Consider the following 25,980-nt stretch of genomic DNA (forward strand, 5'->3'; position numbering starts at 1 on the left):
TCCCAATCCCATCTGCATGCCTTTTTAAAGCATTAAGCACTACAACAATTATGCTATGAAAAGTGATTTAAATCCTTTCTAAGTGTCAATGGCTGGCATAAATAAGATTGCCAGAGAAAAGCAAAAAAAAAAAAAAAAATCTGAAAAGTTGAGGTTTGTATCACTTCATACCTGCCAAATCCTGAAGATGATCAAATTTCTATGACCACCTTTCCCCGCCCCCAAAAGCTTTCAAGTTTTTAAACAAATGCTTTGACATTATGTAGGAAGAATCATCTAAATTTTTAATAAAATCTAATCAGATGACTAGTAAACATTATTTAAAAGGGTATCGTTAAATGTTTCTGCATAAGGGAAGCTTGTCAATTACAATGAAAACTGCTATGTCAATTACAATAAAAACTGCTGTTCGCAGTTATGAAACCCTGCCTCCAGGGCTCTCTGTTACCTAACAGCCATCCAAGTCATCCTCAGCCACTTGTTTCAATTTTCAGAAGGCTACCAGGCTAATCAGGTATCACTCTTCCCCATGGCAGTAGCAACCACGTGCTTTCCAAAGAAGGGAGAGAAAAACACAGTGGGTATTTCTGGTTTCATCTTGGGGGTGGGGGATATAGGGTGGGTTATGTGTCACAGTAGCTGCTGCAGCTTATTTGTTCAGAGAACAAAGTGCTGAAAAAGAAAACAAGCACTTCCTCAATCACTGGGAAGCACTGTTACTATCAGTAACATTGTTCTTCATTGTCGAATCTGATTTATGCAAGGTAGATATAGAAGCTATATTCTGCTGCCTGATGAATGCTCAAACTGCATGAAGTTCTCATGCTAGCCCTAACTCCTAACTTCTCTAGTAAAGTCGCTCTGCCCACAGGAGAGGTAGCAGAGAGTAGCCTAACACTAGCTCAAGGCTGAATTCTCAACTCTCCACCTAGGCTTCCTCAGATCCTTCAAAGCCACTGCGGACAGTTCCCTTCTCACTGGATACCATACCAGTCTGTGGGTAGGTTTCTAGATTTTTCCAACTTAAACAAAATACATGCAGAGACCAGCACCTGGTAAAGACTGGAAAAGGAAAAACAAAACCAGAAACAGGTCAATTTAGTTTGTAGAAATATATAAAATACCATAATGCAATACAGCTATATTTTACACTCTAGTCATAGTCACAGCCTTGAATTTCAGTCTTTCAAGAGATAAACTACATTCCTTAAAAATGGTTCTGAATATACAGTATGTTTTATATATATATATATATATATATATATATATATATATATATGTTTTTCTTCCTTTTAAAGAAGTAAACATTTCTTCAACAAAATACAATGAGCACTGTCCAGGGTTCCCTTATTTTTACAAGAATACACATGGAAGAATCTTCAGCTAACATGAGGCTTTTTAACTTGTATTTTTATATTTATATATGCTTTTTGTCACAGTTCACCATTCAGGCAAACCTCTCAAGTAAAAATTATAAGACAATAAAATAGGTATAGTTATGAAAAGCATGTAGTTCCCTGGTAGTCCATTTTTTTCTTAAAAAGCTTCTGTAATGGGAGTAATACTTGTACAATGCAAAAAGAAACAGTCCCCTAGTGGTGATGAGCAGATTTAGCCAAACCTCGAACACAAAGGTGCTTTGAAACGGAGCAGATTCCCCTTCTTCCCAAAAGAGAAGGCATCCTTCTCAGAAAGTAGTATTTTATTGTTTTGCACAGAATTAGAATGCAGTTTTGGTTCTATTCCACGTATCTGGAGAAATTAAATTGCAACTGAAGAATTAATCCAAATAGAGAAGTGTAAATATAAATATTTGCTGCATTTGACCAAATAGAGAAAAAAAGTAAGACCAAATTTAAATCAGCACTCTTTCAGGTGATATAACCATGTTAACCAAAATGTAATTATTTATCACGACCAGATCTCTCTTGTACTATCTGGGTGACCATATAATTTATCTTCCAAACCAAAAACTTATTCTGGAACTATCTGTAAACTACAGGATATATGGGCACTCTATCAAAAAAATAATAAAATAAAAAACCACCTGCCATAAAAACCAAACAAGGAACAAGAAAAATTATCTCCTATACTCGGGGCTCCAAGTCATAATAAGTTCAATGACACAAGCAGGCCTGCAAAGAGTAGTACGCAATAATCTTAAACGTGACCAAACAACCACCTCTTTAGCTTTGGAGTCAATTTACAAACCACACACTCAAGGTACAATCTGAGACGCCTAGTCCAGCACTCTCAATGGTAAGCTTGATGAGCCCTGCTCATCCTCTGATCCAAATGAAAAATATTCACTTAGCCAGCTAATAATTTAAGGGTTATAGAACACACAGACACCTCTGAAAACCTAATTACCTGAATTACAATCACTTTTGTGTAACCTTCCAAAAACAAAAAACATGGGCATACCCAAGCTTGTTTTCTCCCCACCCCAACAGATAGATTTCATGATCCTGTAAGAAGGCAGGTGGGTGTAGGTACTACATCTATGTAGGCGGCATGGTACAGAAGAAAACAGCACAGTTTTTAAGGGCTGGATTCCATGCTCCATCACTTCCTAACTGTAGGATCTCAGGCAACAACTTCATCTCTATGAGCCTCAACAAGTCTCAACTGTCTGGCTTTTAAAATGAAACCAACTTGCTCCTTATGATTTATAAGGAATAAGTAACAGAAAAAGCTAGTATTGCCCAGTGCAATGGGGAGGTGGCTCAGTAAATGTCAGTTTACTCCCTACAACTTTAATATACTAGAAGTGATATTAGTTCCTTTCAAATAAAACTGTCAACTATGTGCAAGGCATATTAGGATTTTCCCAAATTATTTATATATAGAAGAACTAGATAAAATAATGCATTAAAGACGTAGCTCTCTCAAACATTTTAGACTCCCAACTGTCTCATCAACTATTAGCTCCTACTTAAATCACTTCAAGTAAAATACAAGAAGAAAAAATGTATATAAAATTCTTAAGACTTTTCATACATGCTTTCACTTTTGTCACCTTGACTCAAGGTCTAGGAAAGCAAATTCCAGTGGTGGAATAGACTACCAACGCTTGATGCAGACTGTATGTGTATTCACACAGGACCGTCCTCAACCGTTGCTTACTTTAAAAATGTGGAGCAAGGATATTGTAGCGGTTCATCAGTAACATGAAGAGCAAAACAGGTTTTCCTAATATAGCTGGCCTGAACTTCAGCCAGTTTTAAATTGTAAGTGGAGCTAAACACAACACTACAGATTAAGTATCCCTAATGCAAAAATCCAAAATCTGAAATGCTCCTCCCAAATCCAAAACTTTTTGAGCACTGACATGATGCTCAAAGGAAATGCTCACTGGAGCATTTTGGGTTTGGGATGTTCAGATTTGGGATGCTCAGCCACCAAGTAATCTGCAATATCCCACAATCCAAAACACTTCTGGTCCCAAGCATTTAAGATAAGGGATATTCAACCAGTACCATAATGTTTTAATCATCCCTAAAATATAAAGAATTTGCCCTTAAATCTTTTTGACAAAACATTTCTATTAAATTTGCACCCTCACGTTTTTAAAAGTTATTAATTATACAAAACCCTGATTGGACTCAAATGGTGCTGAAGCTATATTCTGACGGGTGAAGTTGAGGCAGAGTCGGGAGGGACTGCGGCCCTCATCCCAACCCTCTACCACCAGAACAGCTCTACTTTTATCAGTTTCTCCTGGGACAGGAGTGGGGAGGGGTTAAGAATGGATAATTTCCAAAGTAAATAATTTCCTCAAATAAAATCTTATTCACCTAGAAAAGTTCATAAACCACCAGATTTACTTCATCCATATACACTCTGCCCAAGATATATTCATTTTAACCTGATTCTACCAATGAGTTTGGCTCATCATGAATTTTTTTATAGAAATCTCAGAGAAATAAGACCTTGTAGATATGGCATCAGGGAGGAAGAACAACTATGAAACTACCACTGGTTTTAACTTTTATGTGAATGATACTAGATCACATATAGGAGCAAACTCTTAAATGAAAACATGAAATAACAGGCCGGGCGTGGTGACTCGCACCTGTAATCCCAGCACTTTGGGAGGCCAAGGCAGGTGGATCACTTGAGGCCAGGAGTTCGAGACCTGCCTGGCCAAACCTCATCTCTAAAAAAAAAAACACAAAAATCAGCCAGGTGTGGTAGCACAAGCCTGTAATCCCAGCTACTCAGGAGGCTATGGCAAGACGATCGCTTGAACCCAGAGAGGTGGAGGTTGCAGTGAGCCGAGATCAAGCCTCTGCACTCCAGCCTGGGCAACAGAGTGAGACTGTCTCAAAAATAAAAGAAAATATGAAATAACAGAGCAGCAATGCCTATTACTATGTAATCTTGACCAAACATTTGTGTAACTCAATGAGAAGAATTCAAGAGGCTCAACACTATCTGCTTGTAAAAGACTGTTTATCAAAGATAAGTGAGTTATAAATAATGGAAATTTAAAAAAACCTTACACTAACCTAAGTCCTAACACCATCTAGGTACTGTGTCTAGTTTTATGTGCATTACTTTAATCCTTATAACAATCATGAGATAAGTACAATTATTATGACCATTTTACAGATGAGAAAACTGAAGCCATGAGGTAGTATAACTCACGCCAGGCCACAGTTGTCTGTGTTAAAGCCAGGATGTGCACTCACATCTGTATGTCTAAACAGCTTTTGCCCTTAATCACTATGCAATACTACCTTCAATGAAAAGGACATTACTGACAGGAAGAAACATTAACGATATTGATAAAAGATCATGCATGTTTAAAAAGTTGTACTTGAAAACACCCAAGATGGATATGTAACAATTGTTAACAAAGTAAGACTGCAAACAGCACATAAGATAAAAACCAGTTGAAATCTTTGTGTGATCATGTGAATGGATGTGTATGGAGAAAATGAAGAGATTAAAAGTAAAAAGAAATCCCAGGCATAGGCTTCACATACAGCAAAGCCCTGACGAGTCAGCTGTAAGACCAGACTTATCTGTGTTCTCACCATCCAAGTTCAAGGCTTTCTGCCTTCATTCTTTTTATCAGTGTTAATTAGTCATTCCACCAGAGGGGGAAAAATAGTAAGTCTTAAGGTGTATTCTATACTTGACCCAGTCATCACAGGCTATAGGATTCTATCTAAGCCAATCTTTATCTATCAACTCCCACGACTTTAAAACATTAAGTTAAAAGATTAGCTGTACAATCTACAGATGCAAGGGTTCTCACAGTAAAATTTATGGACAACTGCTCTTAATGGATGAAGTGCTGTAGTTGCCTATTGTTCAGGGGTATGAGTAATTTGCTCTTGCCCAAAAAACCTGTTCTACTCTCAATCCTCCCCATCTCAGAACAGCAACTTCATCCTCACTATTGCTCAGTCCAAAAATTTTAGTCATCCTTGACTGCTCACTTTCTCCCTCAACCCACATGCAATCAATCCATCAGCAAAGCCTGTTGGCTCTACTTAAAATACATCCAGAATCAAAGACAACTACTAGCACCTTGGTTCAAATCACCATTCCATCTCATCCAGATCCCTGTCCCGGCCTCTTGTCTCCATGCTTCTGCCCTTGGCCCACTACAGGGCACTAGCACAGCAAGCAGTCAACCCTTTCATCACAATGGACCAAACTAGCCTCTGGGACTGGCTATTTCCTATGCAGGCAACACTTTGTAACCCCAGATTTCCACAAGACCTGTCTCCTCTCCTTTTATGTCTTTGCACAAAAGTAACTTCCCTGACCATCTCAATGCCTCCCTTCCAACTTTGTATTTATCCACAGTACTCAACACCTAACATGCTATAAAACTTAAAACATTTCTTCTGTCTCCTCACTACCATGTATGTAAACTCCATGAGGGTAGAATTTTCTGTGTTGTTCCTTGATGTGTCCTAGTGTCCAGAACATCATCTTACATATTACAGGTGCTCAAATGTTAAATAAAAAAATCAAATATTAACAACTAAGTTCTTAGCCATCAAGACTGCTAAACTTCCAATATCCTATATTACCATCAACAGTGGGTTTTTTAAGCAACAAGAGATGCAGATTAAAGAGGCCTAAAGGGAGAAAGAGCCTCCTCCCTCCTCCACCAGTGATCTGCAATCTCAAATAGCTCCAGTTGAGGGTATGTGTAATGACAAGGCAAACTGGACTAGACAAATATGTTCATTCAGATAAAAATCTCAGTGGCCCATGACATGGTAAAAACCTGTATCTGGAGCCACCATCTCCCTCAACCTACCACCTACCATCAGTCTGGCCCACTTCCCTTCACTGTGCTAACTCCACTGTGGAATGTGTTTCGAGTTTTACTGCTGCAACTGTCAACATCCACCTCTTAGTGTGCAGTGATACGTGCAGACCTTCCCTGTGCGTGTCTGCTGGCAACCGTTCCCACACAGCTCAAAGAGCAGGTCAGTACCGGCAAGCAACAATTCCCTTCAGTTCACCCAACAGGAACCCAAGCACCCTGATGTCAACTCATGAAGAACTCCCTCTTCCACCTCTCCATTACACTTGGGTTCAGAGTTCCCACAAAACTAAAGAAGTTACCTTAGTAACTACCATTTACCAAACACCATGTGCCAACTACTAATTTTACGCTACATGTTTGAGCTCAGCTAATCCTAACAAAAATCCCAAGAGGCAGACATGATAATGATCCCCAATTTACAAATGAGAAAACCGAGGACATTTGAGAGGATCACTAAGGGAGTTCATGAACATCCCTTCTGAAATAAAGATGAAGAATGCATCCTTTTACAACACCTTTCAGGAAGACAAACACACACACACACACACACACACAAACTAGAAATAAACACAAGTCAGATAAAATCCAGTTAACTGATGCAAAAGGACTAATGTAATGAGAAAAATCACCACCGGTGAGCCCTGAAGTAATGCACCCAGGCTATGAGTACAGGGATGCTACAATTTTCAGGAGAATGGCTGCTGGGGTACTTCAAAATGGACGCAAGCAGCTGATAACATCTGTACCCACACCAAGAGTTAATCTTTTCTCTAAAATGCAGACATGTGTCCCTCTTGATGTGATCTATCCCTCCCAAGACCACTTAAGTGCTCTTACAAAACAAAACAAAACAAAACCTGAATCTAATCAAATTTCTACCTATGGGTCTAGAGAAATTACCTGGAATAGAAGAATATATATAAACAGCATTAAGTGACCAGTCAAATCCGGAAAGGAAAAGAGTGGAGGAAGAAGCTATTACAGAGTATGAGACTTAAGGTCATTAAGCAAACATAACTTGTGGACCTTGTTTAAATTCAGAGTCAACCAAAACTGTAGAGAGAGACTTTTGACAATTCAGGGAATTTGAACATGAACATGAGGTGTTAAGGAATTGTAGTTAGGTGTGATAAAGGCACTATGGTTGTTTAAAAGTCATTTCTGGCTGGGCGTGGTGGCTCACACCTGTAATCCCAGCACTTTGGGAAGCCGAGGCGGGTGGATCACGAGGTCAGGAGATCGAGACCATCCTGGCTAACACGGTGAAACCCCATCTCTACTAAAACTACAAAAAATCAGTTGGGCATGGTGGCGGGCGCCTGTAGTCCCAGTCCCAGCTGGGACTGAGGCAGGAGAATGGCGTGAACCCGGGAGGCAGAGCTTGCAGTGAGCCAAGATCGCGCCACTGCACTCCAGCCTGGGCGAAAGAGCAAGACTCAGTCTCAAAAAACAAAACAAAAAAACAAAAACAAAAAAAAGTCCTTATTTCTTACATACTAATTACTTACAGGTGAAATGATACTACGTTTGCTTTAAAGTACTCCTGTAATAATGATTCAGTCACCATCAGATGCTAAAACCAATGCAGATTGTTGGAGAACAAAATATTCAGTCTCAAGTTTGTTATTCCATAGATCACTTAATACAAAAGGGAAATAGGGTACATTCACAATGGCGCATTCTGGTGAATGCCACCTAACCAAATGACTGCTTAACAAAGTGGTATGCCTCCTGATGTGATGCATTGACATCCCTATGAAATACTCATTCCTGTCAACAATGACTAATCTAACTCTAATCATGAAAAAGCAACTACAGTCAACTCCAAAGTGAGGGTTTCTGCAAAACAGTAGGCCTGGACTCCAAAACTCCTCAAAGTGCCACTGTTATTAATGACAAAGGCTTTGGAACTGTTAAAGGAGACTAAACAAGTAAATACATGATCCTTGATGGAATACTGAATTAAAACACTAAAAACTATTACTGGAAGAACAGCATAAATTTCTATATGAATTGAATATTTGGTGGTAGTATCGTATCAATGTCCATTTTGAATGTGATGGCTATGTTGTGGTTAGGAAGAAAGCCCTTATCCCTAAGAAAGGTATGTCAAGATGTCTGCAACTCTCAAAATAATGCAGATTAAAAAAAGATAAAATAAAGCATATTCTAACAATTAGTGATCTAGGCAAAAATCATACAAGTGTTAAATGAACTGCTCTTTAAGTTTGAAATTTGTTTAGTCATGTTAGCCAAGGGAAATTAATGAAAAAAATTTTAAGATAAAGAAAATAGAGGTGAGGAGACTGGAAATTAACTGTTGAAGGTGAGTGGTACAATACAAAATTTCATTAAACTACTGTATTTACCATATGTATGACCAAGTCTGTGTTTTAATTCTTCAGGTTTTCCACTTGTAAAATGGCAATCACTCTACCTAACCTTAAATGGCTGAGGATTCAAGAGAATTGTATATATGTGTGTGTGTATAATATGCAGGTGTGTATATATATCTTAAATACATATACACACCTACATAACCCCTGCACCCCTACTTCAATCCATTGCTAAGGTTAGGCATTATTAGCAACTCATCTAGCCTCCCTCAAAGGCTAGCAACTATAAGGTTTATAGAGGTAAAACATCCTACCAGGTCAACTTTGTGTTTTTTTCTGTTCTCAGTCTACTTGGTTCCAATTTTATGTTTCTAGAAAAAACCTGTTTCTAGAAGGAAATCGTTTCTGCTCATCTTTCCATGTGACTAAGGCAGAAAACCTAGGCACAAGCATCTTCCTGGTAGACCAGATTATAATTCTCCAGGCCAAGTTATAAATAGAAGATTCAGAAATTGGGGTATTTCCTCTGAAAGATACTTTTTAGTTGGAAAACTTTAAAACCTAATTTTCTCCAAGGTCTGGAGAATATAACACTCAAGAAGTAAGAAGACCACAAAAAGGGTAACTTTAACAGTATTTGGAGGGACTGGTAGAAATTATGCCCTGAATTAAACCTAAGAAATCAAAACAGAAACATGGTATTCTAGATTATAAAGGTAGCTGGATTTTCCTCTTGCACTGCAAACATATGACAAGTAAAGGGATAGAAAAATCCAGGGAAATAGGGTCACGACTGTTTTCTTTGTATGCCAGATGACAGGAAATCTTGAAATTATCAATAGTTTCCAATGAGTCCATCCTAATCAGATAAAATACTCAAGACAATGACATTAGGAAAAATGTTTTCTTCAATCTTCTTACACACACAAAATTTGCAAAAACTCCTGGCCCTTACTTAGTCCACATATAAGAATGGCATTCCTATGAGACCAGTAGTGCTACCAAAGTCTGCGAGACTTAGACTGCCTAATGGAAACTCAGTGTCTTCAAGCTTCAAGATACTATACTTCATACAACTGTTTTCTCATATGACTATTAACAAAACAGAAGGCAAGCAGTACACCAACAGAAGAATGGCAATCAAAACAACCCATGACTGGGTCATTTGCTTAACAGTGTCAAGCAGTTAAAAAACAAAACCACACACTCAGTACCATACACCTTTCCTACAACATGCCTGACAGAGCCTACTCTCAAATTTAGCTTTTCAACTGAGCAACAGAAATTCACCTTAAATCTGAATCAAAACCAGACTGAACAGATGTTTTATATTCAGAATTCATACACAGGGCATCTGAGCACAAAATGAAAAGGGAGCAGATATCTGGAACTTATTCTGCACCTTTCTAACAGAAGCAAAGACGACACATGGATTTGCAGCAGCATCTTCCCAGCAGCTGAAATGCAAGCACAACACTACACTGCTGATCACCACAATGAGAATTTTCTCAAACTGGATTATATCCACAGCAATCCGGCTACCATAACTGCACTTGGTTTCTTCACCTGACAAAATTAAAGCACTTAACCACCAGGGTAGGTGTTACAGAGAAACTTTTAAAAACTCAAATCTAAACAAACACAAAACCAGGAATTCTCGATTCTGGGGCAGAAGCAGAAAAATGCCAGTTTATGAGGTTGGAGGGCTCCAACAAAGAAAGTTTTGCTAAGTCTGTGCTTTCTCTTGCAATTTCATTTTTAAGCTTTCATCTACACCAGCCTCTACTGAGGTATGCCCAAAGTTGATAGAAATTACCTTACCTGGGACTGTAATCATAGTAAAAATGATTGGAAGGGGAAGCAAAACAAGTCAATTACACCTCGGGCCAAAAGGTAGGTAAGAACAACCTGGGATCTGAGTTCGTTTTATTTGCAATTTGATGTTATCTATCTGGAGTGGGAGTGGAAAAAAAGAAAAAAAAAAGACAAAAAAGGAAGGTTAGTCAAGGTAATAACTTGGCTTCTATTTTATGGAAACAAAAAGCCTGGTCAAAAATAAAAATGTCATCACGTCCCTGCTCTATGATCTTTACTAAGAGAGCACCTGAATTTTTTTCATGGTAATACTATTTTCCAGGGATCATGGGTAAACTATTTTTAATTCCACAGATACACTCTGAGCAAAAAAAAAATATTTTCTAGACAAAGCAATCTTTGCATGCCAGTAGTATTTCAAATACCTAAGAGGTTAATACAATGGGTACAAACCAAATACTACTAATACATGCCTAAAATAAGCAATCACTCAGACATTGAAAGAAAAAGCGGACTGTGAATGTCACTCCCTCACAGTTTACACAGTGCAGCTCTGAAGCCTACATGTATATTTTAGCCTAAATGCACATATACAACCCAACAATCCGAAACTATAGATACTACTTTCAAGAATTGAATATGCCTGCCATCACTGAAATCAGTCCTACTGCAAACCAGTGACCAATTAACAAGGTGGGCTTTGTCAACATAAATGCTAAGAGATTTACAGGCTACCTACAGCTAATTATCTGAATATCTAGATTACAAAATGAGAGCCAACCTAACCCACAGATACATTACATTTGATCCATGGTACCTAAGCATTCTTCAATTAGCTGACAACATCAAAAGAAAAAAAAAACCAACCAGATTTCCTATAAAATCTGGATTTCTGGCTGGTAGGAGGAAGACAGGAAAAAAAAGCTGGCAAAACCAGGCCCACACCCCTCATGGCAATAATAGATGGGAGCAGAGTAGTAAGCACCAACATTACTAATTCAAACATTTACTGAGCAAGAACTGTATTTCAGGTTTGATCTAGTTTGGGATTCTGATGAAATAAACTTAGATATAATAAGTTTTATCTTTTAGAGTTTCTTCATTAATAAACTGGGAATAATGAAAAACTAGACAATGAAGTTCACAGTGACTTGCCTAAGATCACAAAGCTACTTTAATGACAGAACTACACTTAACTACCTCCAAGGTCACATAACCACTTTAACTTCAAATGCCCTCCCAAATGAATTACTTCCATTTTACAAAGAAGGAACTGTGGATCCAAAAGGTTAAAGTCCTTAGGAAGTAGGTGCTAGAATCCAAAACCCAGTCCCATCTGCCTCTAAACCTCCTTCTAGTCTCCCAATGCCAGTCTTTGTTTATTCTATGGTAACACATTCAGTATCTTCATTTCTGATCTTACAAGGTTTTTCTACTCATTTATAATAGAAAACAAAAAAATCAGCACTTTTCTACAAAGCAGAAGCCTTCATACCCAAAGCCATATCCAGTCATAAAACCATATATACGTACCTTAAGTATTTTTTTAAGTATTTTATTCAACGCATAAACATACATTTATTTGCCAACCTCAATATGGGGGTCATGACAAGCACTTGGAGAATGGAATCGGTGACCTGGAGTTCCCTGATGATTTGAGTTCCTTCTGCTTGATCTAAGCGACATCTACAAATGGCATTATCTACAATTTCCAGTTTCAGCTTCATTAAAGTGGAAAGTTTAAAAGATCCTCGTAAAACACTCCACATACAGAATCCTCCTATTGTTATTTTTCTTCCCAAACTTTGAGTTATTTCAGCCATATCTAATTCTACAGTCATTATTTTAATGACTCACCTTTTATCAAGTCTTCTCAAAGAATCCAACTTGGTTTTCAGGAAACAAAGGTTTGCACTCATTTCATCAGCTCACATGATATTTAAATTATTTTATAGAAACAAGATAACCTGTCATAAAATAGTCTTGGAAATCAACACGACTTCTGGTAACATACAACTCACCCAGCGTGAGCGAAGTGCACTGACTTGTAAGCAAACTACTAGCACGAGGTCAACACGCTGTATCATAGCAAATAACTGTTTTGTAGAGATGAGAGTAGTAACCCCTCAAGGCAGCTTAGTAAGTATCTACCATATATGCAAAGCATAGCAGAACAGACATGAAAGACTCAACTCTCAAGAATTTGTAATCTAGCAAAGGAGGTAAAACATATTCACCAATTGTAATACAAAGTAGAAAGTGATCCATGTGATGGGAGACGTGATGAGATTCATGCAACCAAAGGAAAGATTAGTCTATTATACTCCTAATGGTGCAGGCCCTTGATATTTGTTTAATGTACCAAATGAGTTAAGATGAACTTGGAAGAACGTGATACTGGCTTTTCATGGAGGTGGTGGGGTATTGTGGAAAGGAAGGGTGTTCCAAACAGAAAAACAGCATGATACCAGCACCAAAGAAAATAAAAGGTAACGGTATTTCTAAGAATCTGCACAACTTTGTTTACTGGGCATATAAAATAAAGTGGAAAAAAACTGAAAAGATGAGGTTAAAAAAATAAGTTGGGAGTCATACTGAGGCAGCCTTGGATGCGACTTCATACTGCACGTATTTGAAAATGAGAAGTATGCAGTAATTCAGCAACAGTGTTGATACAATCAATTAGTATGGGAATCAGAAAGCCATCACTTAACAATGCTTTCTACTATTTCCTCGTTATAAGTCCACCTATTTAGGTGTTTTAAAGTATCTCAAGGACATATATTTGCACTACAAGCATATTTACAGGTATCAGCTATCCTCCCCTCAGTAGTATGTCAGGAGACCAGCTAAGAAACTGCAAGAGTCCAAGGAAGAAATAAACAACATGAGCAGTTCAACTAGGGCAGAGAAGACTATATGGGATTGAGACTGCAGGAAAAGAAAGAACTGGATTTGTTCAGCCCCAGATGACAGAAGACAGAGAAGCGATAAACAGAAATAAGCAATAACAGAGGCAACTTTGGGGATAGGCAACACACTAAGTTCTTAACCACACTGAGTTTGCAGTGCCAAGGGGATACCCAGGAGGCCATAACCAGCACAGAAGACAACAGGAAATGCCAGAGTTGCCAGCTTGTTAAAAAAGGCGGCAAATCATCCACATGAAGGTTAAAGGAATTGTACATAAAGAGAAGAGGGCCTGTAATCCCAGCACTTTGGGAGGCCAAAGCGGGCAGATCATGAGGTCAGATTGAGACCATCCTGGCCAACATGGTGAAACCCCATCTCTACAAAAAAAAAAAAAAAAAAAAAAAAAAATTAGCTGGGTCTGGTGGCGCGTGCCTGTAATCCCAGCTATTCAGGAGGCTGAGACATGAGAATCACTTGAACCCAGGAGGCAGAGGTTGCAGTGAGCCGAGTTCGCGCCACTGCACTCCAGCCTGGGGTACAGAGCAAGACTCCGTCTCAAAAAAAAAAGAAAGAAGAGGAAGGGAGAAATCAAGGGAGTAACATCAGAAAACGGCACCATAAGAAGCCAAGAAAAATGTTGCACCTAGAAAATTGTGTCTATATACTCTAAATCAGGGGCTGGCACATTTCTTCTGTAAAGGACTAGATAATAAATATAAACAAAAGAACAGGTTCATGTTCCAATGTAACTTTACTTACGGACTCTGAAACGTGAAAGTTTTATGAAATTCAAGTGTCATAAAGTATTGCTGTTTTTTTTTTCCCACCTATTCAACTGTAAAATCTTTTCCTACTTCACAAGCCATAAAAATATAGGTGACAGGTCAGATGTGGCCCAGAAGCCACAGGCTGCCAACTCTTGCTCTAATTTCAGAGCAACAAAAAGGATAAGAGGCTGAATTAACTGTCACTTTCCAAACCCAAGGGTAGTTCTTCTTTTAGACAAATTGATAACTTACCATTCATTTGACTAATTGCTTAAATAAGGATTCCCCTAAGAGGTAACTACATGTGTTGATAACACGTGTCTTAAAAATATTGCCTTCCACTAAAAACAGATAAACTCATGAATATATTGGAAATTCTAACACAAAGCTAAGAACATTAAATAGGAAAAGTTTGATAATTAAATTGCAACAGCTTTTTATAACATGAGTAATCACACAGTATTTTATCATCTGTTCTCTACCCTTCCTTCCACCTTCATGTTAAACCCCATTCTGGTATTCCAGGTTTCTTTTAGATGAGTTAAACATGTAGTAGTACAAATACAGCAAAGGCACTAGATGAAAAATATTACTTCAGAATTTCCCCGTCATTGCTTTTGAACTCTTAATTTTTTGAAATTGATTTTATAATCTAAAAGTTTAGAAGATTCAATAGCAGTCTGCATATAATACTAGATATAACCTAGATTTTTTAAATCTAGAAACATCAGTATTGAATGTGTGAGTCATGAATTAAGAAAAAAAATTAGTGAAAAATGTCAACTTCTGACAAGCAGTCTTCACACATACAAACCATATCTGGTGAGGAAGGACTCCTTACCCCCAAGCCATTCCTTGTACCTTAGCTGTAGCTCAGGGGCAGGAACAGGACTCCTTCCTTCTTCAATAGCTTGCTGCGGCAATAAGCTGTAACCCAAGAAAATTTAATACCAAATGAAAGTATAACATTGTTCATAGGGTCAAGTCTTCCATTACTAGGTACTATTTTAAGTTGCCTGGTTTCAAGCAGATAAAACACAAAGAGAGATTATTAAAGACACAAGGCTAAGCTGTTTAGGGAGGGCCCACGGGAAGAAAAAAAAGACTTGACCCCTTGACAGCTAGATGTTTCCGTTTGAACTGATGTCTCCCACCAACACACAGCAGAAACTTCACTATTTCCTAGTTATCAAATGGTTGCCAAGCAAACTACAAGGACCTAGGGTTGACCTGACGCATACTTGAGTTTATTAGCACCCTCCGTCTCCAAAAGGTATCTAAAATACAGGCACTTCATAGGCATTACTTTCAGAACATCCTAACTTGAATTGAACTCTAGAACGAATGCAAAACTTTTGCCAGGTGTTCTAATCAAAAAAGGCTTGCGTTTAGAGAAAAACTCTTCATCACTCTACCAGAAAACCAACTGTTTTCTACATTTTAGTAACTGATTATACTTTTCTATATTCAAATTAAACCAAGTCAGAACTTAAACTCAGATTACACAAAACTCCTTACCCTACCAAAGTACTATTTCAATGAGTTATCCAAATGTAAAATATAATCTGCGTTGAGTATTAAACATAAAAATTACTGTTTAATAAGAATTTAAGATTTCCAAAATAGCTATCTTCTTTATTCCTATTAGAAAAATATATGAAGATATATATATAAATGCTATCTTATTGTACATGCAATGCAATCATTTAGCAAGTGAACTAGTTATTAAGCCATTAACCTTTAATTCTTCAAGTAAAAATTCCTGGACGCCAATGAGAAGATTTCAGGAAAAGTATTATCCCAGGGCTTTCATAATCTATGCCAACTGTGAACACCTTCTGGGCAACGGGAATGAGACGTAATTAGCGTTCCTAAAGTAACCAACCACAAAATACTTATGTATTGCACAGATTTCTTTCCTCAGATTTCTTCTTCCTGTATACCCAAAGCATAAAAAGTGTCTACAAAGTTTCATCTTTTTCCTAAGCTCCTCTACATTACACAGTATGTGGCTTTACCATTCATGTATTGGCACTTGTCTTTTACCTAACTGAAATACCAACCTTTAAAATCTAATTATCAAGTGAAACCAAAGGGCTTCAACCATTTTCCCACTCTCAAGAGAGCTCACTCACCAAACACATGACCCCTTTTTCCTCATCTACCTCAAAGTTCTCACTGCAGGGGGGCAGGGTAGAGGTGGATACAGACCTCACCATCTCACAGGCAATCCATTTCTTTTTCCATTGTCAGACAAGGTCTTCCTCACACTGAAATGAGGCTACCTGGGACTGCAGCCTTGGTCTCTCCTTTATGGCTATGTCCTTTCACATTACAGCCTTTGAATACTGTGTTTTCCAGAAGTTAATAAAATTCTCTTGATGCTATCTGATATGGGCGTAACAGGACTTTTAAAATCTTTTTATTCCAGAGACTCTTCTATAAATATGGTCTAAGACTGGTCTAAACAACTAGTTTTTCAAATTGCTTGTCACCTTTAAAGGCCTAGTTTCACAGCATCCATTACTTTACTGTCATACTTCAGAATTTAACCACACTTTTACCTACTTTTCACGCTAAAGTAGGGAGAAAATAGAAATAACTTTTTTTATATACACACATTTTTAAAATATCAAGCTAAATGGTACCCGAAAATAAATTTCTTCTTAGAAAGACTAGTATCTACATTCATAAATGGCCAAACTTGGAAGTACAAAAGTAGATACTCATAATCAACTCCTACTTGCAAACTGAGAAAAACATAGTATTGGAATTTCTGGGTGACTAATTGTACAATTGTATAGTTCAATAGGACTTATTCTACATAATACACTCTTGAAATCTTTCAATGGGGGTTCCCGCAACTGACTTTGCTACAATCCAGATACTGTGACAGCCAACACAGGGCCTGCATTTTAAATCTTAAAACTTTGTAAGCTCAATTTAAAGGAGTCAAGCTAGGGTCAAAAAAAAGTAATGAGGACAGGGAGGAGTTAATATTCTCCAAACAGACTAAGAATGCTCTCCAGGCTGAGTACTACAGAGAAGAAACGTCAAAAAAAAAAAAAAACTAATGAGGACAGGGAGGAGTTAATATTCTCCAAACAGACTAAGAATGCTCTCCAGGCTGAGTACTACAGAGAAGAAACAGGAGAGCAGGCTGGGAGTCCAAAGGCTGGAAAAACTACAGTTTCTTAACTTCCACATCCGCTGTTAAAGTTGCCTAACACAAAATTTTCCTCAATTCCAAGATGCATAAGTGATTTGGGGGAGGAAACGAAAATACATCATATTAAAGGGGTAAAGAGGTATACACTTAATCTAAAAACGTGAAAGATAACGTAACTTTGAACTGAGGAGCTTCAATAATACCCTTCTTGCAACAGAAGCACAAAGTGCCTCAGGTTAGAACGGTGGTTTCTCCAGGGCCTGCTACCGGTGTGCAAGCTCACAGTCTCATTTTTCATTTCATAAGCCTAGAGTTAACTTTTTAAATTCGTTTCCCCCAAAATATTCATCCTATTTTAGAATCCTATTTTCCTAAACTGAAAGCAAGCAAACTGGTCTAAAACCTGGAAGTCTTTGTGTTTGTGACACATTTACAAGCTACAGACAGGTTTTTGAACAAATAAGTGAGAAGCTGTTGTTTAATATTACTTTATTTAGGTCAAGGATCTCCTCAACATAACTTCACCATTGTACATAAGTCACCATTGTTACAACCTTCTATCTACTGCCATGGGGCCTCTTTCTCCAAGAGGCAGTTCATCTTTATTATCTACTTTCTAGGGTTTCTTTTTTTTTTTTTTTTTTTTGCCCCCTTTCCTCATGCGAAGATTTCAAGGAAGGTTATTTATTATTTTAACCAAATTACACTCGGTTGATCTGAACTAGAGTGAAAAATGGGTGCTCCACATCCAAAGGCTATGTTATTACAGGACATAAAAAAATATGGTAAAAGAAATACACTTAATACTTGCAACTATGTTAACCAAGATACTTGGCAACTATGGCAAAAACAAAGGGGAGGGCAAATCTTCATTTCAAAGGTTTCAAAGGGTTACAGAATGAGCAAATATTATTGCCTACAGGTTGCCTCTTTCAGTGTCACCTGCTACCTCCCCAAGACAAGGAGAGTAAACAAAAGGAATTTCAGTACGAATTTCCCAGGTTCTACACTTCCTAAAACACATAAATTAAAGAGAGGGCTTAAACAACTTCCACCTAATTAAAAATCTTCCCTTTTAATAATGCTTTGTTTTCACTGCTCCTATCCTTTCCGAGTTACGTATGCTGGTAAGGAAGGAGGAGGGCCAAGAGGGATATTCAAGAGGCTGAATGATACAATCTTAACTTCTTCCAAATCCATGAAGAACAAGCTGGGGGACACAATGGCATGCCTGGCCAGGCTGTCTGGATCTCATAGAGAGGCACTGGCGTCCTTTCCCAGTTAACAGTATGCAAAGCACACTTCCTAACAACCTCCCGACGCTCCGTGATTGTTAGTTTATCAATTGAGCTTAGTTCAACCAAACTTGGTAATACTCCTCGCAATTGACCCGGAGCCTGATTTCAAACGTAAAAATGCGTCCACTCCTCTAGCGCTGTAGGAAGCTGTGCTTACAAAGTTCGGACGTGGTACAATGAATTTTGTTTTATTACACCTGGTGGACAAAAAAACATACACCAAACTACGTTACCGAATTCCGAATTCACGGGAGAATGGGGATTTCGGCGACGACTTGAGGAGTACATGACCCAGGACAGAGGACGAAGTGAGCTGCCTCCGGGCCGCGGGCCCCTGTCCTTGGCCACGCCGTCACCTGAAAGGGGCTGCTGGTTCGCTTAGCATCCCTCCAAACCTGAAATCCCCTACCTCAAAATCAATCAAAAGCAGGGGGAAGAAAGTGTCTTCTGGAGGCACAAGAAAGGTCACAACTTGGATGAATGAAACTGGGCTAAGGGCACCCGGAGCGGGATTTTCGCTGAAGTCAGAAAAAGAAAAGTCAAAGAATTTTTTTAACATGAGAGCGATTGCAAGAGACCGGGATACAGACAACGGCACAAACACGCTTTGAAGGAACGCTTTATTGGGCGCGGACGTTCCGGGCGGCCGGCGGGCGCTAGAGCGGAGGCGGGCGGCGGCGGCCGGCAGAGCGGGACGGAGCAGGCGGCGGCGGCGGCGGGGCCGGCGACGAGGCAGCTTCACGACTGGCAGGGACGGGCCGGAGCCGGGCTGGGCGCTCGCGCGTGTCCTCCCGCGGACCTTCCACTGGACTCCCGCGGGCCGGCGCCGGGATCGGGGTCGGGGCCCGCTCGGACCGCCCCGCCCCCCCCGCCCGGCCGGCCGCTTGCGAGGCACACCCTCCCGGACCGCGCACACGCGCAGGCACACCCCCGCCTCCCGCGCGCACGCGGCCGGGCCCGCCGGCCCACGCGCGCCCCCTCCCCGCGGACGCCCGCCGCCCGCCCGCCGCCCCGGCCTCCTCCCAGGAGTGCAGGAAGGCCCGGGGTCCCGCGGCCAGGGCGCGAGGGGGACGGCGGCCTAGCGGCAGCGGGGGCGCCCGCGCGGGAAGACCGGCTCTGAGGGAAGGTCACTTACCCGCTGCATGGCTTTCAGGATTAAAGCCAGCTCGTAGCGGGGCATGCCTGGAGGATCGGCGAGTGCGGTTCGGAAGCCAGCCGGTTCCCGGGACGCGAAGGGGCGGGACGGCGGGGACAGTGGGGAACCTAGAAACTGCTGCGCCGGAGGGCTCCCAGGCAGCGAAAGCACGCTCCGGCCGCGCGAGCCCGGGCTTAAAGGCGCTGGCAGCTGCGCAGACGCCGCGCCACGCCCCCTCGGCGCGCCCCGCCCCACCCGCGCGCCTTGCCGCCGCCCCGCCCCCTCTCCGCCCGCGGGCGGCCGCCACGCCCCCTCCGCAGCCCCGCACCCGCCTCGCCGCACCGCCCCCGCCCCGACCCCAGCCCAGCCCGCTGGCCGCTGCTAGGGGCGGTGCTGCAGACTCAGCCCAGAGCGGCTGGCGGCGGCCGCACGCCCCCTCGCGACCCTGCCTCCCCCAACCCCGCCTCCTGCCATGCCTGCTACCTAGCTCTCGAACCGGCTGGAACTTTCCATGCCTTCCTCCTCCCGGGCGGCGGGCGAGTGAGTGCCCGCCAGTGCGCGTGCGCTGCGGTGCGGTCTCGTCCGTGCGCGCGCCCCTCGCCTGCGACTCCCCGGCGCTAGGGACCTTCCCGGCGGAAGGCGGGGTCGCGACCGGCCGGGGGGCTCTGCGGCCAACGGCTGCTCGCAGGGGTTCTGGAACATTTCCCGCCCGGGGTCGGTGGAGGGGTGCAGCTCTCGCCCCCCACCACAGCCCTCAGGTCTGGCGCGGCTGACCAGGCCCCCTACCCGGCGAGGAGCACGCTGGCACAGGCCGTGGGCCGCGGCGCGCGGGCTCGGGTCTGACTCAATCCCTTGGCATTGCGTGACCTTGGGCCGGCCGCCTGTGCCGAAAGTGGGGACCCGAGTGAGTTGATGCACGTAAACCTCCGAGGACGGTGCCTGGTACACACAGGCGCGATACGGGCATTTGTGGTGTGCGCCTGACCTGCCCCCACGTGTTGTAGCCGAGGGCGGGCGAACACCTTAACTCTATCTCATTTCTTTAAATGTTTGTTCAGCTTTCACTTAAAGGCTAGGCTGAGTGCCTGGGAGACACTGTAACAACTGTCCGCGGTGGGCGGGGGCATGCATTCTGCACTTCCCATCCCTTTACACACACAGGGTTCTCCGCCCTCCAGCCAGGGGCTCTGCAAATGCAGTTTTCTCCAGCGCCCTTCCTTAGAGGTTGAGTACCCTGCACCTGAGGCCCCTGGCCCCTTGTTTGCCCCATTAAAAGCTCTGTGTGTGAAGTGTTTATCAACTTAAAGTGCTTTAATGTTAATAGGTAAAGTTTAGTGAGCAGTTATTTTGCATCAGGCCCCATGCCAAGGCTGGTGGATGTGTCTCCTAAAATTCTCACAACAGCCCTGAGATGACAAAGATTCTTTGCTTGGCCAAACTTTAGTCAGGCTTCTGAATCTCATGCTAGGCCCATCTGTGCTCTTCCTTGTAAAATCCAGTTCTAGCACAACCCCCATCCCCTCATAGCAGATCAGGTTCCTCATCTTCCTCTATCTGCCAGTCATGTCTTTTCACCCTGGCCTAAGTTCTGTAAGAATCCTTTAGATTGGTTTAGCCAGAATGCCTCTTCTACTCTTAGTGATTTTACATGGGGGAATTTCTACTTGCCCACGCTGCATTCAGAGTTGAGCCCACTCTGTCTCCCCGGGGTTTCTCTGATCCCTGTACCCATCGCGTTGGTCCTGAATAAAGTGTTCATTACCATGCTTTAGTAAGCATCATTGAGTAATTTTTTTTTAAACAGAGGCAAGCACTGTTAACCCCATTTTAGGGATTAGGAAATATAGGCACAAAAAGTTTTGTAACTAGTCCAAGGTCATACAGCAATAGAAACAAAGTACTTTTAGCCGCACCTCTACCCTTCTGACCTCTGGTTCTCCTACCACACAGATGAAGATGCTGGTTATTATTCAGTGGATTAACCATGTAGTCCACGTAAGCCAAGATTAGAGTACCTTTGTTATCTTACCACTGCAGTGGTTACCATTTCACATCCCATGCGTCTATTTGTGACATACGGGAGGTAGGAGATGAACCCAAGTTTTTCTGAGATAGCTGGATTTTAACACTTTCTATTCTACAACCCATACCTGTGTGAAGCCACACAGGTAATCTAAATTGCCTGGCTAAGTGTCAATTAACTTCATGTTTGGTTTAAACAAGTAGCGTACTATAAATAACAGAAGGAAACAAGGAATTTCTGGACCTTCAGAAGTGAGTTCCAGGCTGGGTGCAGTGACCCATGCCTGTAATCCCAACACTTTGGGAGGCTGAGGCGGGTGGATCACCTGAGGTCAGGAGTTTGAGACCAGTCTGGGCAACATCGTGAAACCCTGTCTCTAATAAAAATACAAAAATCAGCTGGGTGCGGTGGAGCGTGCCTGTAGTCCTGGCTACGCGGGAGGCTGAGGCAGAAGAATCGCTTGAACCCACTAGGCGGAGGTTGCAGTGATCCGAAATCGCGCCACTGCACTCCAGCCTGGGCGACAGAGCGAGACTCCGTTTAAAAAAAAAAAAAAAAGTCAGTTACATATTTTCTAGAATGGTCCCACGTCGACTGTCCCCCGTCTTGTCAATTACATGACTCAGTTTAGTAATGACAGAATATAGACCCTGTAGTAACATGCCAAGTCAAACACTGAGGCAGTGCAATGAGCTGAGTTCAACTCAGAGCATTTCCTCTTGGAAGCTCCCTAGTTTTCCCCTAATGCCCAGGGATGAGTGAAGACCTGGCATCTTCTCTACCCCTCCTTCTAACTTGACAACTGGTACAAGGAAATTAACCTGACTGCATAATACCTCACCACAGAGTCAGCATCCCCAAGCCCTCCCAGTCTGGTAGCCACCCACGGACTCATTCCACTTCTTAAAAGTAGAGAGAGGGCAGCTACTGTGATCTTCCCCCTTCGACCTTTTTTTAAAAAGCACAGAAGCGGCCGGATGCGGTGGCTCACGCCTATGATCCCAGCACTTTGGGAGGCCAAGGCGGGCGGATCACCTGAGGTCGGGAGTTTGAGACCAGCCTGACCAACATGGAGAAACCCCGTCCCTACTAAAAATACAAAATTAGCCGGGCATGATGGCACATGCCTGTAATCCCAGCTACTCGGGAGGCTGAGACAGGAGAATCGCTTGAACCTGGGAGGCAGAGGTTGCAGTGAGCCAAGATCGTGCCATTGCACTGCAGCCTGGGTAACGAGCAAAACTACATCTCAAAAAAATAAAAAATAAAAAAGCACGGAAGCAGAATGCTTGTGGCTTCATTTAAAAAAAAAAGATTTTTTTTTAAATCACGAGGAATGCTGTTGCAAATTTAGTGTCTTCCTACTATAACTACAAACTTAAATTCACCAAAACAATTTTTAACTTTATACTATGTATAGTCAGCATAGTAGAAGTATAACATATTACTGCAGCATTTGATATATTAATTTAAAAATGACTCTAACTCTTAGATTCTCCAAAACATTTATTATGGTATATGTTTAAGATTTGATTAACCGGAGGTTTGATTAACTTTTAAGTAACTTTTTTTGAGGGGGAATAGGAAAGAAGAATAAGAACAGAAGTTGAAATCCAGCCCTATTTGTAAAAAAGGAATCTCAAGATATGCCCTGGGTCAGTTTAATCACCTTTACCTTCTTATTTTATATTGCTGTATAATGAGACTTGACCTTGAGCTTTCAATCGTTAATCCTCAAAGATGGCCATTATTTTTATTACTGAGTCCAACATTTTGAGCATTAACATTAACTATGAACCGGAACCTATGTTAAATTATTTGCATGTATTAACTCTCAGTTCTGACCACAAAGATATATGTTATAACTGCCCCCATTTTACATATAGGGAAAAGGAGACTTCATAAACATCTTCAGCAACTTGCCCCAAATTATGCAGAACTCAGAGCCTGCACGCTTAACCCCAATACCATACAGCATTATGTTTACTAGCCAGTGCAAACTGAGCAACTATCTGTTGATCAACCAAATTTTATTGTAGTCCTACTCTGTCCTCTCACCTGGGTGATGGCAGTCTCCCACTCCTTGCACCCATATAACGCCCTCCCTTGAGTGGCCACATTTTCCCCTTGCACAGACTTCTTCTGCCATGAAGCATATATAGGTCTCTTCTAGCTAAGGGGAAAAAAAAGCCTTGTCATAACCCTGTTACCCTCTCAAGTTGTCATTTTTTTCTTCTTCTCACAGCCACATATCCCCAGACCCACTGCATCTTCCAGCCTTTGCACTCTGTGTTCCCTCACACTGTCACCACTGGCCTTCCCTTTGCCCACCAAGTAGCAGTTTCCCTGGCATCATCGTCAGGGACCTCTCTGCAGTCCTGAGGGTCTCTTCTTGGCCATCCATGATCCTGTACTTTTGGGGTTTTCCTTTGCCTCCTTGGTCCCTGTGTCTGGCTCCTTTATCCCCTCCTGTCCCTGAATGTGGCTGATCTGCAAGCAAGGAGGTGTCTCAGCAGCAAGGATTTAAGGCAAGACTTGCCCATAACATGAGTTCCCATGATCCAAGTGTATTGGAGTTTGGCTCTGAACAGCCTTAAACTGATCTTTCCTGCCAGAATCCCGATTTACTGTAACAGTACAGGTGGGCAGTGGAAAGTGTATAAATGAGTGATCTTGTCTGTAGATAAGGAATCTGATACAAAAACAAGGTACATTATTTATCCGAAGCCATAGAGCCCTGGGGTGGCACAATTCAAAGAAAAAACTTTTGCTTACCATATTCTTCTTAGGCATGCACTGCATGCCATGATGCCAGTTTTACTATTGCTAATGGATGAATCCACCGTGAGTGTGATACTCCTGTATTCTAAAAGGTGAGTTCTTTTTCTTTTTTCTTTTTTTTTTTTTTGAGACAGAGTCTCCCTAGTAGCTGGGATTACAGGCACCCGCCACCATGCCCGGCTAATTTTTCTATTTTTAATGGAGACGGGGTTTCACCATATTGGCCAGGCTGGTCTTGAACTCCTGACCTCAAGTGATCCACCTGCCTCAGCCTCCCAAAGTGTTGAGATTACAGGCATGAGCCACTGCGCCTGGCCATAAAGGTGAGTTCTAACAGTCATTGGGAAGAGGTAAGATAAACACAAATCATCATTCTGCTTAGGTAACCTTGTGTCTCTAAATACTGCCCCCAGAAAGTGGCAAAATGTGACCGTTTCCAGTTAATGGAGACAGTGATCCCACGGTAACACCAAATCATCTGTTAAGCTGTCAGTCATCACTCTCATCAGCCTGTCATCTTCTCCTAGATAAAAGTGAGCCTCCGTTCATGGTAAAGTATACTCCAACTCCCCAGTTTTGCATCAGTAAGTCCTGGAATTGTTCCCTAACTAACTCCTAGGACCTGGGCTTGTAAAACCCCATTTATTTGCCTTGCTGCCCTGTGTGTATCTGTGTTCCTCAGCCAATGTCCCAAATGCAAGTCACATTTCAAATGTATTTCGTTTGTAACTGTTTTATCAGTGAAACCGCTGGTATTTCCTGATCCCCCTACACTCACCCTCACCCACCCTTTCAGACCTTCTTGGCCATGCCCATTTGCTTCGATTCTTCTTTTTCTTCTCCATAAGCTCCCAGGTGCTACATATGCTAATTTGTACCTCTCTAACTCTGTCAGCTTGTACATGCTATTGGTTGTGTTCCTTGCACAATGGAATACTGTATGGAACTTCTTAGGACAGACATTTGGAGAGCTCTTTAAACATTTTCTTTCTTTTAATCCACCGATTTCATGATTATTTTTCTAACTTTCATCAACTGAGTGGGGGGTGTGGTTCAACTTGGGCTCTACTTATAAGAAAAAAGGTAAAGGAAAGATTGCCTAAATCTCATGTTCTGTTATTTCCAGCCCCATCTCACCCTACCCTGCCAAAAAAAAGTTATGGGATGTTTTTGAGAGATATTCTCCTTACTACAATATCTTTTTTAGGAAAGAGAGAACTTTTTTTTTTTTTAACTCTTATGACTTTAAAAAGACAAAATACTGCTTGCATCACTGCTTGCTGAAAGAGTTAGTTTTTTCTAATAACAAGATTGTAAAGTGTCCCCCAACAGGCCCGCAAGTGTTCTTAATGTTAAATGTCAATAAAGTTGGAGGTATTAAACAGCCTTATGTTCTTTCTCCACGAGTGCAAAATCAGAAGAACACATGTGGAAGCATTTTAGAT

The 25,980-nt window shown here is 41.6% G+C and overlaps 2 protein-coding genes across 3 annotated transcripts in view; both read right to left on the reverse strand.

Annotated features, from left to right (window-relative positions):
• The window catches only part of MRPS6 (mitochondrial ribosomal protein S6), a 68,217-nt gene extending 48,234 nt beyond the window's left edge, over positions 1-19,983 (reverse strand). The window contains exon 1 of one of the 2 annotated variants that reach the window (XM_055279605.2): positions 19,732-19,983. In XM_055279605.2, the coding sequence (XP_055135580.1) occupies positions 19,732-19,776 (45 nt within the window). In that variant the 5' untranslated portion in view covers positions 19,777-19,983. Of the gene's footprint in view, positions 1-5,539; positions 5,638-19,731 lie in introns of those variants that run through there. The other variant, XM_063639311.1, reaches the window with a different exon arrangement.
• Positions 1-20,684, reverse strand: part of SLC5A3 (solute carrier family 5 member 3) — a 33,552-nt gene extending 12,868 nt beyond the window's left edge. The window contains exon 1 of the mRNA XM_063639286.1: positions 20,215-20,684. The gene's annotated coding sequence lies outside the window, so the exon portion shown is untranslated. The remainder of the gene's footprint in view (positions 1-20,214) is intronic.
• Between the last annotated feature and the right edge of the window lie 5,296 nt (positions 20,685-25,980).

Source organism: Symphalangus syndactylus, chromosome 5 (assembly GCF_028878055.3).
Source record: "Symphalangus syndactylus isolate Jambi chromosome 5, NHGRI_mSymSyn1-v2.1_pri, whole genome shotgun sequence".
NCBI lineage: Eukaryota > Metazoa > Chordata > Mammalia > Primates > Hylobatidae > Symphalangus > Symphalangus syndactylus.